This window comes from Salminus brasiliensis, chromosome 19, assembly GCF_030463535.1.
Source record: "Salminus brasiliensis chromosome 19, fSalBra1.hap2, whole genome shotgun sequence".
Taxonomy (NCBI): Eukaryota; Metazoa; Chordata; class Actinopteri; order Characiformes; family Bryconidae; genus Salminus; species Salminus brasiliensis.
Genome location: NC_132896.1, coordinates 29,510,107 through 29,525,971, shown reverse-complemented (window position 1 = coordinate 29,525,971; position 15,865 = coordinate 29,510,107). Strand labels below are relative to the sequence as shown.

At 42.9% G+C, this 15,865-nt stretch overlaps 1 protein-coding gene across 4 annotated transcripts in view; it reads right to left on the bottom strand.

The window, feature by feature from the left end:
* The window catches only part of aff2 (AF4/FMR2 family, member 2), a 287,482-nt gene that overhangs the window by 80,895 nt on the left and 190,722 nt on the right, over nucleotides 1–15,865 (bottom strand). For all 4 annotated transcript variants that reach the window (XM_072663099.1, XM_072663100.1, XM_072663101.1 and 1 more), the window contains one exon: nucleotides 4,350–4,401. In XM_072663099.1, coding sequence (XP_072519200.1) covers nucleotides 4,350–4,401 — 52 coding nt within the window. The remainder of the gene's footprint in view (nucleotides 1–4,349; nucleotides 4,402–15,865) is intronic.

The following is a 15,865-nucleotide window of genomic DNA, read 5'->3' as shown; positions in this document are numbered from 1 at the left end:
ATTTGGTCCTCAAGAACTCCTTTCAGCTGATCCACAAGAACCCCCTCAAACTGGTCTGCAAGTACCCCATCAAACTAGTCTGCAAGAATCCCCTCGAACTGGTCCACAACTCACCCCCAATTTGTCCTCAAGAACTTACTTAATTGGTCCACTAGAATCCCCCAAAACTAGTTCACAAGAACCCCATCAAACTGATCAATAAAAACTCCCTTAAATCGTTCCACAGGAACGACCTTAAACTGATCTATAAGAACCCTATCAAACAGATCAACCAGAACCTGTTCCATAGGAACCCCCTTAAACTATTCAACAACCTACCCCTCCAACTAGTCCTCAAGAACCCCACACACCAGGTTCACAAGAACCCCCAGTCTGGCTGCCCCTGAAGAAAAGGTTGGAGGCCCGCTGGTTAATTTAAAGTCTCCTTTAAGCAGCATTTTATCATCCCTGTACAATAAAACCATGTGATGAATCAAAAGTTCTTACATCCTTTAAATGTATTTACTCAGTTGAGACCCCAGGTGAAGCACCACTGCATTCACATAGCTCCACACACTTGGAGGAGAACATTAACTGTCAATGCTTTTACATCAGCTGATGCCTGCACTCACTATCAATGAGCACTGGGAGGAGAGGGAGGGCCATTCTACACACCCAGAGAGAACAAGGCCAATTATGCTCTAATGGAAACCCTGCCATGGATGGCTGTAGCATCATCAGGGATTAAACTCCCAAAAGAGACAACGCTTACTTCAATGTTCCTTAAAGAGATCGTATCCCACATTTTCACCCTGACGGTCATTTATCTGAGCAATCATATGTTCGATATCCAGTGATATGGGCACTTTAATCCTGCTCCTGGAGACCCACAGAGCTGGATGGGTTCTAGTATTTCTTGGCTCAGCACTCCTGATGCAGCTCGTGAAGGGCTTGATAATCCAGTTGATGAGCTGGATCAGGCGTGTTGACTTGAGTAATACTTGAAATTAGAAACTGTGGTGGGTCACCACGAGAACCACTGGCCTGAAATGGCTCAAGATTAGGTACTTAGATCAACCGCTCTCAGACTGGGTCGTGAAAATCTTGCAAATACATTTCCAGGTATTTTTCCCACCATTTGAAAAATGACATAATGAATGGACCAATAGGAATTATCCAAAATGACATGTCACTAATGTTCGAAAATGGTCCACCACCTACAATTATGGACCACCAAGGCTATATGGTAGGCACTTTTCCCTTTGACGCACAAGGCAGAAGGAGGCCAACAAACTGTGCAGTGACAAATGCACTTATATAGTAGGTGTTTCTAATAAAATGGCCAGTGAGTGCTGGTACACTGGTAAACCAGTGTATACAGTTAGCATCTCAGATACAAGATACAATACTTCCTTCCTAGGCTTGAAAAACCTGCTTCACTCTTTATTCTCCAGGTGGTGCCGACCAGTATCTTCCACCATTAGAGCTGCTTTCCTTCACACTGCTTTTTAAAATCAGCCTGCCATCGGCCTGCGCTTGGGTTGGAGGATTAGCTTTTGATTATCCGGAATTTTTCACATCGAATTAAAAGCCTCCCGCCTTGTCAGACTGAACGCACGAAACCCCATTATCCTTTCCATCCCCTAACAAATGATGTCATTGAACTTCAATACCCTCTTGTAAAAATGCCATTAGTACTCCTGGCTCTTCTCTGGCTATCACTCTCAACAGTATCCTTTTCAATCAGGGGGACGGGGAGATGGTAAATGATTAATAAGTAAGCTGGGAGTCGTAAATACGCCAGCGATTCGCTAGAGGAGTGTTTCTTATCTGTAAGGGCCTCTCAGTGTAATCCCACTGCACCCACCTGTGCAATGGTTTGGAAAGAATGCCGCTGATGGTCGACAGTACAGACAGGCTTCTAGGTGGCTGTGAGAGGTTTGAGCTATCTGATTCACTTGTGTCAATTTTTGGATAGTTGGTGTTTTTCTACAGGAACGGAACAGACTGGCAATAAATCCGTAATCCCACATTTTGCCATCATTTCCACTGTCAAGCATCTAGAAGGTACCAGTGCTGATCACTCTACACTATATAAAAGTATAGGATCCTTGAGGAACTTTTAGAGGTTCTTCAATCTGAAACTGTGAAGGAATCTCTCAAGGTTCTTTGTAGACCTTGAAGGTTCCTCAAAGCACCTTAATCCAGTTTTCGAACCTCCAAAAGGTCCTCAAGGATCTTATACTTTTAACAGTGTAGTTAAACTTTGTATTGAGGTACCAAGTGTATCAAGTGGAGATGTCCAAAAGTAGGCGGGGCTAGGGACTACATCAACAGGAGTCAGCACAAAAACACAGCCGAAACATTATGACCTGTTAGTCCTCCATATGCCACCAAACCAGCTCACTCTATACCTTCAGATGAAGAAGAAGGCCTGTGGTATCTGCCATCAAGATACACAGCAGAGACCTTAAGTCCTATAAGTGGCAAGGTCAAGCAGCCGCACATCAGACATGTTCTTCCAGCATGTCCCCCAGGTGGGACGGACACGCCATTGACCATTTACGTGACATCAGGTGATCTTCTTCCATTACTCCAATGTTCAGTTTCAATACTCAGGTGGTCATTCATCATAAGTGGACATTTGTGTGACACAAATGGAATTTGGCCTTTAACCCGTTCGTGCAGTGAACACACACACAGTGGACAGTACACTGAGGCACCCGGGGGAAGCAGAGAGGGTGAAGGGCCTTGCTCAAGGGCCCAACAGTGGCAGCTTGCCCAGCTTGCCAGGGTATCGAACCCACAACCCTGTCACAGATAGCCCAAAGCTCTAGCCACTGAGCCACCACTGTCCCCATCACTTCATCAGCAAACTTAAGGTTCTTTACATTCATTAATTTATCTCTTAATAGGACCAAACGTTCTGGTGGTTCTTCTATGGCATTGCTCTAAGAACCATGTGCAGCATCTTTATTTTAAGAGTGTAGCTAATTAAGTAAAGGAAAAGTGGAGCAAGAGAAGGTCGTGGGTTATAAGTGAGGGACAATTAAAAAAAGGCCTTAAGGAAATCGTTATACTACGATTATACTATATACAACAGTCTCAGTGTTCTGTGTTTTGTCAGGTAATTTGTATGATATAGGGCTGCAGCTGTACTCTACTGTAACAGACTAATGATATGAGGCAATGAGAGAGAGACATGGGGAGAGAGAGAGAGACAGAGAGAGAGAGAGGTTAATTGCTTTGGATATGGTTCTATGTGGGCAACTATGAGGTAGAAGCAAAATTACTTCTGCTGGTTTCTCTTAGTCCACCCCCTCACACACACACACACACACACACACACACACACTGATCTCTGCTCTGTGTGAAACATGTTCATTATCCCTCCTCCACTCCAGTTAGTCTCATGCTGGCACACACACTGAGTCTGTATGTGTGTGTGTGTGTATGTGTGTGTGTGTGTGAGTGTGCATGTGATGCTTCTGAGCCTGTGTGAGCGTAGGAGAGTGCATATGTACTCTATGTATAAATGTCAGCGTGAACACTGTGTGTGTGAGTTGTGCTACTCTACCGTACTCCAGTGTGTTAATATTCATAATCTGCAGAGGACAGCTATGTTTAAATATACCTGTGTGTGTGTAAGAGTGTGTGTGTGTGTGTGTGTGTGTTTGTAATAATAAAAGATTCTTATTATACGGATGTATGGAAAATGTGAATTTGCATGGGGGCGGGGGTCAAAGTCTCACTCATATACACTATATGGACAAAAGTATTGGGACACTTGCTTATTCATTGTTTCTTCTGAAATCAAGGATATTCAAAATAGCTTATCCTGCTTTTGTTGGAGTAACTGTCTCTACTGTCCAGAGAAGAAGGCTTTCTACTACAGTGTAAGTGAGGTCAGGATGTTGGATGACCCTACCTCATCATCCCCAACTCTCCAACTCATCCCAAAAGTACTGGATCCATCATTCTAGAGAACACAGTTCCTCCACTGCTTCACAGCTCAATGCTGGGGGGCTTTATACCCCTCTAGTCCACGCCTGGACTGACATTAGGCATGGTGCTAATAGGCTCATGTTAATCTGCTCCAGAGAGTCCTATTCTATTGGCAGTACTTCTCTACAGGGACTAGACAAACTGTGTGTGTGCATTTGCGCATCTGTGTCAGCAATGGGTGCAACTTATAAAAGTAGCTGAAAGTGTTCATTAGAAGGAGTGTCCACAAACATTTGGACAAATATAGTGTATCTCATGTAGGTCATTCAGTCACTAAAGACTTTTGCTAACAGCTACCTGATAGGTCTGATAGGGTTAAGCTCTGCTACGAGCCTCCATGATGCCGTCACTGTGTTTCAGCTCACCTGTTCACTGTCATCTTCATCACTGCTGATCTTCAGGTCATCCTCCAGCATTCTAGAAAAAAACAACAGGAAGAAGTCAGAGAACAGTGGGAACAGAGATAGAACATTCTAGAACAGTGGGAATAGAGATAGAACATTCTAGAACAGTGGGAATAGAGATAGAACATTCTAGAACAGTGGGAATAGTGATACAATGTTCTAGAACAGTGGGAATAGAGATAGAACATTCTAGAACAGTGGGAATAGTGATAGAACATTCTAGAACAGTGGGAATAGAGATAGAACATTCTAGAACAGTGGGAATAGAGATAGAACATTCTAGAACAGTGGGAATAGTGATACAATGTTCTAGAACAGTGGGAATAGGGATACAATGCTCTAGAACAGTGGGAATAGGGATACAATGCTCTAGAACAGTGGGAATAAGAACAGAATATTCTAGAACAGTGGGAATAGAGATAGAACATTCTAGAACAGTGGGAATAGAGATAGAACATTCTAGAACAGTGAGAATAGGAATATAAAATTCTAGAACAGTGGGAATAGAGATAGAACATTCTAGAACAGTGTGAATAGGGATAAAATATTCTAGAACAGTGTGAATAGGGATAGAATATTCTAGAACAGTGTGAATAGGGATAGAACATTCTAAAATAGTGAATAGTGGTAGAACGTTCCAGAACAATGCAGATGACCTAATAGCATTAGAAAAGTTGAAATATGGACAGAACATTCTAGAACAGTGGAAATATGGAGAGAAAATTCTAGAACAAAGGGAACGGCATATTAGCATTCTAGAATAGTGAGAAAAGGGTGGGGACATTCTAGAACAGTGGGAATATGGCTAGAATGTTCTAGAATAGTGTGAATGACATAATAGCAATCTAGAACAGTGTAAATGAGGTGAGAAAACTCTAGAACCGTGTAAATGAGGAGAGAACACTCTAGAACAGTGTGAATGAGGTGAAAACACTCTAGAACAGTGTGAATGAGGTGAAAACACTCTAGAACAGTGTGAATGAGGAGAGAACACTCTAGAAACGTGTGAATGAGGTGAGAACACTCTAGAACAGTGTAAATGAGGTGAGAACACTCTAGAAACGTGTGAATGAGGTAAGCGGGTTGTAGAAGGTGTGAATTGTGAACCTGGCTCATTATTGCTTATCTAGTTAAGAGGCTGAGCAGTGCTTCTTATTTACCTCCTTTAGGTCCACTATGGTGTGTGAGTGTGTGTGTCTATGTGTGAGTGTGTGAGTGTGTGTGTCTATGTGTGAGTGTGTGTGTCTATGTGTGAGTGTGTGTGTCTATGTGTGAGTGTGAGTATGTGAGTGTGTGTGTCTATGTGTGAGTGTGTGAGTGTGTCACGGAATGGCTTTTCTTATATTTTCTTTTTGATTCTTACTTTTCTCTCTCTGAAACAAGCAGATGCCCTAAACATCCACAGATTCTAAACGTCCAGGTGACACCACACACATATGCTCCACACCTCAATCAACAGTCAACCGAGCCACGCTGTATCCAAATACACCCCACCCCCCACCACCCACCCTCATGGAGCACTCCACTCCTTCATGGCACCTGGCTTTATGCAGGATCGGCTGTATTCAGCTTAGCTGCATTTATCTGGATGCCACCATCATAAATATCATCTTGCAATCCAGCATATAAAATACAAAAGCCATACGCCAAAGACGTAACCTCGTTAAAGCTGAAGAATGAGGGCATGATGTCATTTGACATGTAGTTACGAGGTTATATGACATCATCTGGAGAGCTTGTGGAGTGATATTTCTGAATGAGGACTCTCTCAGGTCCTGATGGCCACCAGAACACAACATGCCTTTAAAAAAAAGAAAGAAAAAGCAAAGTAAGGAATTCGCACCCACCCCCCAAACCTCCTAAAGTTGGAACAATAAAAAGCCCCTATAAAAGGGGAAATGTGTTTAAGGTTTAGTTTTCTATGACCTAAGCTGTCGTGCAGCACTGTAGATGGAGAGGAACTTTGAACAAAACTACCAGTCATTACCCTCGTAATACCTAACAGATGTCAGAGTGGGCCTGCACAGGAGACCAGGTGCTGGAGGTGCAATCCTCCAAAATGGGAGTTTCATTTTGGAGTGGCTCATCTGTACATTCTGAGAGTTTGTGTGTGTGTGTGTGTGTGTGTGTGTGTGTGTGTGTGTGTGTGAGAGAGAATGTGTGTGGTCACGTAATTTTTTTTTGTGGGGATCAGATTTCCCTGTGTTTCTGGGAAATGTGAATATTTTTTTGGACGTGTTTATTTTAGGGCTTTACTGGAAAACTATACAAAACACAATTAACACAATAAACACACAACAAAAATAAAGATCATTTCATGGCTTTTTGATATATATATATATAGGTAAATATAAGTATATATACATAAAAGTAAAAAAAGGAATCCTACCTGTCCTGCATATTGACCCTTTAACCTTAAAAATAAACTATGTTTTAGAATAGGTAGAATCCGCTTGAACTAGTAGTTTCATGGTATAATTTCATGGCTTTTTGGTGACCAAAACTGCTTAGTTTTAGCTTATTTTATATATAAAATAAAACAACCACTCAACCACTATATATATATTTACATAGAAGTAAAAATAAATCCTACATATCCTGCATATTGACCCTTTAACCTTAAAAATAAACAATATTTTAGAATATGTAGAATCCTCTTGAACTAGTAGTGGCCTCAGAAGCTCAGAAGTCACATTAAGCCATCCAGTACCTTGTAATAAAATGTTGGCTATTACTCTATTCTCATATAATGAGGATTAAGGTGAACGCATGCTCAGAACAGAGCCTATTTGTCTCTTGAGGTTAGGATTGGGGTTGGATAAGGTGTAGCACAGCAGCATTTACCTACAGTCATAAACAGAGAAATACACAGGAAAACTGAATAATGGCAGGAATGTGAACGTGCATGTGTGTGTATGTGTATGCATGTGTGTATTAGACTAGGGTTTCCCAAACTTTGGCAACTTGGGACCCTCACAACTGGCCACAAAGGCTTCAGCAGGCCACAAGAAGATCTGGCTGATCTGATTGTGTAAAAATACAAAAAAAGAATAATGAGCTGGACCTAAATATGAGGTTTTATGTTTTTTTAATCACAGCAATAATATTAATCATATTTTTGAGTAAGACTTTACTTGGATGATCCATTATAGATGATCTGTTGATGCTCACCTGGCATTTAACTGAATTTGTATTAAATACAGCAGAACTGACTGTCTGAATGTAACCTTCAACCCTTTTGGGGTTTAGGTAAAGGTTAAGGTTAGGGTTAGGGTTTAGGGTTGATTCGAGTGAGAGTAAGGGTAAGGGTAAGGTCAGTATTGCAACAAAGTTTTGTGGCTAAAGAACAGGCAGCTGGCCAATGACCCTCTTGCAGTTCTACCATGGCCTACTACTGGGGGCTGTGGTCCACAAGCCGAAAATCCCTTTATAAGACTAAATTTATCAAAATTGTAACCAACCATATGCAGCTGCATGTCCCAGGTTCTAGAGATGGATTTTTATTTTGCTCCAATGAGAAGAAAACAGGCTGAATTTCCTCTCGTTCTTTCCTGTGTCTTTCCCTCTGCAGACTGAGACAGAGCTCAGCTAATTCAGGAGGACGGCTGCAAATCAATATACCAGAAGACAACATCTGAGAAAAGAGACGGAAGCCAGGCGAAGAAAAACGGTGGGCAAAAGCGCTGGGCTGAAGTTCTGTTGCAGTGCTTTGCATTCTGGGAAGCGCCTGTGTTTTATTGCGCCGCCGAGACGTGTGCAAAAGCAATCGCGCCTCAGCACTGTCCTCCAGACCTCGTAAGGGACACGGATGTTTTGGGCCGCACATCTGTTTTACACAGCGCCTGATGACTGATGCCTTAATCAGACAAGGTTGCCGACACAAACAATTAGCCTCTGGGCACCATTCAGGAGGGAAACTGTGAAAACAGCGAGCCGCAGTCGTCTTATACAAACACTCCTCTTTATTCCACATACCAGGCCAGAGCACGATCCCATCTGGGCCAATTTCAGTTTAAGAGTGGAACTATATTTAATGGCTAATTGCGCCAGTGTTTACCATTCTGCTAAATTAACCTTGTAACCACAAGGACATGGAGGAGGTAAACTGAATTTTATTGGTACTAATACAGGAGAATAAGGAAGGACTGGCTAATATAAGGGAGGGAAGGGAATATGGGGATGTGGAGGGGCTTTGGGCCCTGCACAGGAGAAAGGAAAAACCTTGTTATGGTAAAAATGCTGAATGTAAATTGCTATGAATTGGGTTTTACCTCAAGCATTGTTGGACTATTTCTATTGGTCCACTCCTCAAAAAAAGTGTGGCTTGGCCGATCAATATCATTTCATGTGTATTAGACAGAAAAACATCTCATGAGCCTGTCCTCAGACTGTCCTCAGACTGTCCTTAAGGAGGCGCTGGTAGTACTCGATTAGCTTTTGGTGCTTTGCATAAATGACACTGTGTATCCATTTATTTCAACTACCTAAAACACTTAAATTAGCTGCGTTTTTCTACTGACGGTTCTGAATTGACATATTTCTGAAATTCCAATAAACGGCAGAACTTCCCATCATTCCTTATATATATTTAATAATGTTAATAATAATAATAATAGTAATAATAATAATTTAATAATGTTATAATAATAATAATAATGTCAAGGTTTTGGCCCTAGTTCTTTTAAACAGAGATCCAGAGACCCTCTCGATCTGACAACCACACTGTATGTCCAAAAGTATCCAGACAGCCCTTTTAATTAGTGAATTCAGCTGCATTACAGTGCACTGATTGTTGACATGTGTTGATTAGAGCCCACACAGCGTGTATGATCTCTGGATGCAGTGCACATGAGCCTAAGGCACTATGCCCAATGGCAGGTAATGACTTATAGTATATAAAGGCCCCCAGTGCTGGTTGTGGTCAGGTGGAACTGCATTCTCTAGAGGCGAAGATACTCCCTATTAATATCCTTAGTTCAACTGGCAGGTGTCTACAAACTTTTGGACACATGGTGTAATGGTGTAAATAACTCAAAATGAGCTTTACCATAGTTCATAAATAATCAACAGACGTTCTTCAGAGTGATACCACAGAAAAACCACTTCCTCTGTGGTCCTTCTATGGCACTGTAAGCAGAATAGAGTCAAAGGGGGTTTAGGAGTCCAGAGAAGGACCACTGAGGAACCCTTCAATGGCATGCTAGAACCCCTCTGGCACTTTTCTATATTAAATGAGTGTTTAAGAGTGCAGGGTTCAAGTGGTTCAAAAAAATGAGATCCCGCCTCACTTCCTTTTTCATCCATAAATCGTTATGGCTTTTATAGTATGTGAAGTCGTCACAATGGAAGTAATCGAGATAAATGTGCTAATATGTGAACTGAACGAGGCGGGGCGACAGATCTCCCGGGAACAGGTTTTCACCCCGCACCTCCTCTCTCAGGGGTGAGGAGACAGTTATCTAATGGTTGCAATACTAGCGATGACATAGTCTCACTTGCAAAGAGCGGCCAGATGCTTTTAAAAACAAACCCTGCCGAGGACAGAATATAAATGGAGAGCAGGTTTATTTGTGGCAGCTACGAGGCCAAGAAAAACAACGAGGCTGACGCCATCTCTCTAAACAGTGTAACCGTTAGCACATGACGGGGGAAACTCGAACCCGCGCCGCTCCTCAGCACCGGGACGCCTTCATTAGGACAGGCTGATCTAAAATGCAAAGGAGCTCAGATTGTTCAGGGGTACTGGAGTGTGATGCATTCGGGTTCTGGACGCTGTGTTTGTTTCTAATCAGTGGGGAAGAGAATGGGGAGCTCATGTGCCAATAAATCTGAACACAATGGAAGCTTCATCCAAGCACTTAGTCATTACCTAACCTGGAGTGATGACGCAGGTCCGCGCTGAATCCTTAAACCAAGCGTCAGCGTTTCTTCTCCACTCCACTCTTCTCTCAGGCTGAGCAGATCAACATACAGCTGACAGTCACTACTGCATACTGTTACAGGCTCTTGCGTATCAGCACTGTTACAGGATCCAAACACAGTTCCAACTCCGGACTGTTCGGTCTGATTGCATACAGCTGATCGGGCTTGTATACAGCTTGTTTGATCGGATGCACAGTTTCCGCTTAGCAAAGGATTTTTGTCCCATAGAAATGAATGGGGTGTAAAATAACACACAATAAATCACCAGGGGTGCCACTGCAACGACTTGACAATCACCTTAGACATCATAGCAACCATCTGAGAACTGACTTGTAACCACCTAGCAACATCCTAGCCAACCACTAAGCAACACCATAGCCACTGCCTAAAATACCACTGTTGGAATCACTGTGCAACAGTGTAGCCCCATCTAGAAAGCACTTAGCAACACCACAGCAACTACCCAATATACCATAGCAATCACACAGCAATATAAGAGCAACTACCCAAGATACCATAGCAACCACTCAGCAATAGAATAGCAACCACCTAGCAACACCATAGTAACTACTTGTGTTACCATATCAACCACCTAGCAACATAATAGCTACCACATGTGTTACCATAGCAACCACATAGCAACATAATAGCAACCACATGTGTTACCATAGCAACCACATAGCAACACCATAGTAACTACATGGGATACCATAGTAACTACATGGGATACCATAGCGACCAGCTAGCAACTGCCTGTTGGGACATGAAAGCCGTTATAGTAGCGAAACCATTCCGTGCTCCCTTCAGGAAATGCACTTTCCCAGTTCTTTATGACCTTAATTGTAATATGCATTTGTTATGCATAATCACTGTTATGAATATTACCCAGCATGCATTACCACCTAAATTGACACGTTTTACACATTATTCATGTGTAATTGGCAGCACTTGGTTCACTGTGGGTTCTAGATAGTGACAGGTTTATTGCTGTATGTGTGAATTTATTAAGTTAAATAGAGTAACTACTAATATTCACTAATAGAGCAAGAACTATTCCATATTCTACACTGAGGCTCAACTATGCACTATTTAGAGACTACAGAGCCTTCAATGAGTCCAAAATCACATATTCAGTCTCTATTTATGGTGCGTTTGAGTTCAGATTTTTAGGATTCGTTTGAAAGGGTTAAACTAACATCTACCCCGCTTGCCTGCTGGAAGTAATGTAATGGACAGTTCAGGTGCTACAGACTCAACTACTCCCTAATAAGAAACACAACAACACTAAACTATTTTGCACATCAGGGTGGTAACAAAGTGTTTATTTTGCATAATGTCAATTATTAGCAAACCTCCAATTATGTACTAATAACTATTGTAAAGAATAAAGCTTAATGCATATTAAAATATATTAAAAATGAGGAGAAATGTCGAATTCAGAATTTCTTGAACAAAAAAACAAGATCTTAATAAGGACCAATAGAAACGCTCCAAAATAACACAGAAGACATGTTTTACACTGACTTCCATTGAAAGTTAAGCTGTAAAGCTGGAGATATGAGGTTTTTGTGTTCTATATGTCTATCCAAGTATGATGATCAGAGAAAGGACAGGCCTTGCAGGCCTTGCAGTAGCCAGGGTAGTGGTGTTCTTGATGGCAGTACTTGACTAGGCTCACACCCGGGTCTGTAGGGAAGACTCTGGGCAGTCCCCTAATGAGTGCGAGTAAAGCACTTGCCGGTCATTACTGACACCCCTCACACCACAGAGGAGACCTGCAGCAGGCCACTTAGCCACTCTGTCCCACTGCATCGGCTGCCCGCTAGCCACCGGCTTGGCCATGCTTGTGGGGCATCGTAGGGCCCAGCCATAGTCAGCTGAAGGAGCACCTGAGCGGAGCTGTTCATCACAATCACTAACGTCTCGTTGAAAAGTCATTAAGAGAAAAGCCATCTGTGCCGACACGGCCATTTTCGCCTCGCCCGTTGTCATCACCACATCAGTCTTAGGGAAGCCCAAAGTTTTATCCACACAGGAATTCAAAGCACCTTTTCCTGACAGCAGCGAGAGGCACTTGTGTGTATTTTCTCTGCGCTTAGGAAATATTAGCGTCATTAGCAACTTCCCTGCAGCTAGCGTGTAGCACGGTATTCCCTAATCGTATCCACTGCAATTCCATTATTTAGCAATAGTCTCACCCTGCTGTTTCCAAAGGGAAGCTTGATTTGCACTGTGATTTTAAACATCTGCTCCATTTGCAGCTCTCAGCGTCATGTTCATCTCTCCTCCTTGGTTGGAGAAGCAGGTTTTGCCTAAATGTTCATTTTTGATTTTTTGTTAAATCTTTTGGTTTAAACACCTGAAAGGTGCTTGAGCCTTTTATCACTACTAATGTGATGGGATTTGGCTTTATTCTCAAGCTAGCACAGACACAAATACCATTAAATACATAAATAATACAGACCAGGCTTGTTCATACTGGCTTTTATATACATTGGATGTCCTAATATTTGTGGACAGCACCTTCTGCTGAATGCATTCAGCTTCTTTAAGTTGCACCCAGTGCTGGCAACAGAATACGACTCTCTGGAGCAGATAAACACAAACATATTGGCACCAAGCCTAATGTCAGGTGTGGGCTAGAGGATTGATGGAATGATGGAATGATGGAGCTTCATCCAATGCTGTTGAGGATGTTGGAGTTGAGGATGAGGATGAGGTGGAGTGGTGACGACCCTACATCCTGACCTCGCTAATGCTCTTGTTGCTGAATGCAATCGAATCCGAATCCTCACAGCAATGCACCTCCAAGATCTAGTGGAAAGCCTTCTTCCCTGGACAGTGGAGACAGCTACTCCAACAAAAGCTGAAAAATCTCTTTTTTAACAGCCTTGATTTTGATTAATAGCCTTGGAAGAAACAAAGAATGAGCAGGTGTCCCAAAACTTTTGTCCATACAATCGTTAACAAGCGCCACTCCTCAGGAAACCAAATTGCCATTCCAAGGCCGCCCTCCTGGGCTTTCCCTCCTGCGCGTTGTTATTTGACGGTGACGGCCTCCTTTGTTAAGCAGCTCTGCCGCTTTAGCCTGTTTAGCCGGCCACTCTGACAGCTCCGCTACAGCAGCTGTTCCCCCACGGCGAGCTGCCAGGGGGAAACAGCTCCCAAGAGGAACAGGGGTTTGTGGGTAACCACGGGGTGGGCGGCTGTTTCCATCGCTCTCTCCGCATCGCACTCTCCGCATCCCTATGGTTGCTCTTGAACCTATCCCCGAGGCGTGAAGAGGGAGGGAACGTTCGGGCCAGCGCAGGCGTAAATACAGACTGGAGTGTGTGTTTAATGCATGTGATACAGTACACGCTCACTGCCGTGTTCAAGGCCTTATAAACCGGCTATGTGTTAAGTTTAAGAGCACTATATAGTTGTTATAGGAGTCGTAAAGGAGAAATCCCTTTCATTACGTGATGCATAACTTCTCTGAGTCAGCTTTTACTGCGCAGCACTCTCGTTTTTAAAGTGGGAAACAGTTAACATGCTGTGTGTGAGGTACATTCCCGTCCACACGTCTGGAATCACTCGCCGCATTATGATGTTTAATACTTTTACGTGCAATAATAACCTCTATGATGTGATTTAAGAAGTTGACTTCAAGATTACATGATTACAAAGAGCTGCCACAAAAGGTTACTTGCCTAACGCCATTAAGGAGGCACCTTTGGTACCCTTCCATGCAGGGTTTACTCTGGAATTAGCTTAGTATAGGAAATTTTAGGAGGTTCTTCAGTCTCATGTACCCCACTGCAGGACCACTAAAAGTTTTTTACGGAATAGCAGAGTGGTTCTTCTTCAGCACTGCAGCACAAAGAATCCTTATTTTTCAATGATTTATATTTATTTAGATTTTAGCCCCCAAATCCCAGCCGTTAGCTAGGACTCGCCCCATCACATGATGCTACAGTGATGGGAGGCTGAAGCCGGTCAAACTGCTTCTTTTCAACCTGCTGGTTCTGTATGGATGTTTTCACACTAGCATTTGTTTTCCAGGCCTAGAGAGTTCGCTACGTTTGGTGAAGTGTGAAAGCTGTTTTCGAACATGTGCCTGCTTCAACTTTAGAAACCTGCATAGCTAAAAAAAACCTTCTCTTATGAAAACGGCTCTGTGTTTGCACGTGAAAGGCCCTGACGCCAGAAAGCTCCAAGTGTTTGCATCCAAGGACATTTACATTTATGGCATTTAGCAGACGCTCTTATCCAGAGCGACTTACAAAAGTGCTTTACTATTTACTTAAGAAAAACCTCAGCTAGTTTAAATAGACTTAAATTCAAAGATACCTCCAAGTTTAGACTCTACTAAACACAAGTCAGTAAGGAGACCACTCTACTATTCGCCCAAGTATTCTCTGAAGAGGTGGATCTTCAGTCTGGGTTTGAAGACAGCGAGCGACTCTGCCATTCGGACACCCAGGGGAAGCTCGTTACACCACTTTGGTGCAGGACAGAAAAAAGCCTGGACGCTCGTCTTCCGTGGATTTTGAGGGATGGTGGGTTGAGCCGAGCTGTACTTGAAGCTCAAAGGCCTCTTGGTGCAGATCGGCTTTTGACCATTGCCATCAAGTACGGCAGGGCTGGTCCTTTCTGGGCTTTGTAGGCCAGCGTCAGGGTTTTGAATCTGATGCGGGAAGCAGCTACAGGAAGCCAGGAAGGACGAATGATCCTAGGTACTAAACAAAAAATGCAAAATCCAAGAAAACAAACCAGTGATGATGAACAGCTCCCCCAAACAAGCCCAAAACCAGTCCCGGGTGCGGACTTGTGTATTCGGGAGGACTCTCTGGAGCAGATAAACACGAACATACTGGCATCAATGCTGTTGAGGATGTTGGAGTTGAGGATGAGGATGAGGTGGAGTGGTGACGACCCTACATCCTGACCTCGCTAACGCTCTTGTTGCTGAATGCAATCGAATCCTCACAGCAATGCTCCTCCAAAATCTAGTGGAAAGCCTTCTTTCCTGGACAGTAGAGACAGCTACTCCACAGCTAATTGTGTATTAGGGAGCAAGTGTGAAAATGCCCTAATATCAGCTAACAGACACCCATGTTCTATAGCATCACACTGGGTGCTGGGGTCAAATTGACCTACTAATTTGAGGTCAATGCATTGAGCTCTGAATACCACCAAAGGAATGAATTCTGTTTCACTTTTATTTCATTTATTATTACATTTTTACTTGTAGTGATACCACAGAACAACCAACATCCTAACCCTCACTAAAAGCTCTTGTCACATCATCCAATCAAATCATCACCATAATGCTCCAAAATGTACTACAGAGTCTTTCCTGCACAATAGAGACAGTAACTCCAACAAAAGCAGGATAAACTCTTATTCAATCCTCTTGATTTCAGAAGAAACAATAAAAGAACAGCTGTCCCAATACTTTTGTCCAAATAGAGCGATTTCCTTCAAACTGAAGCACGGTACATGCTTGAGTGTACATGCCTGGCGCTCTGGATGCTGACTCACACTCTGCCCTACACGCTTTATCTCCGAGC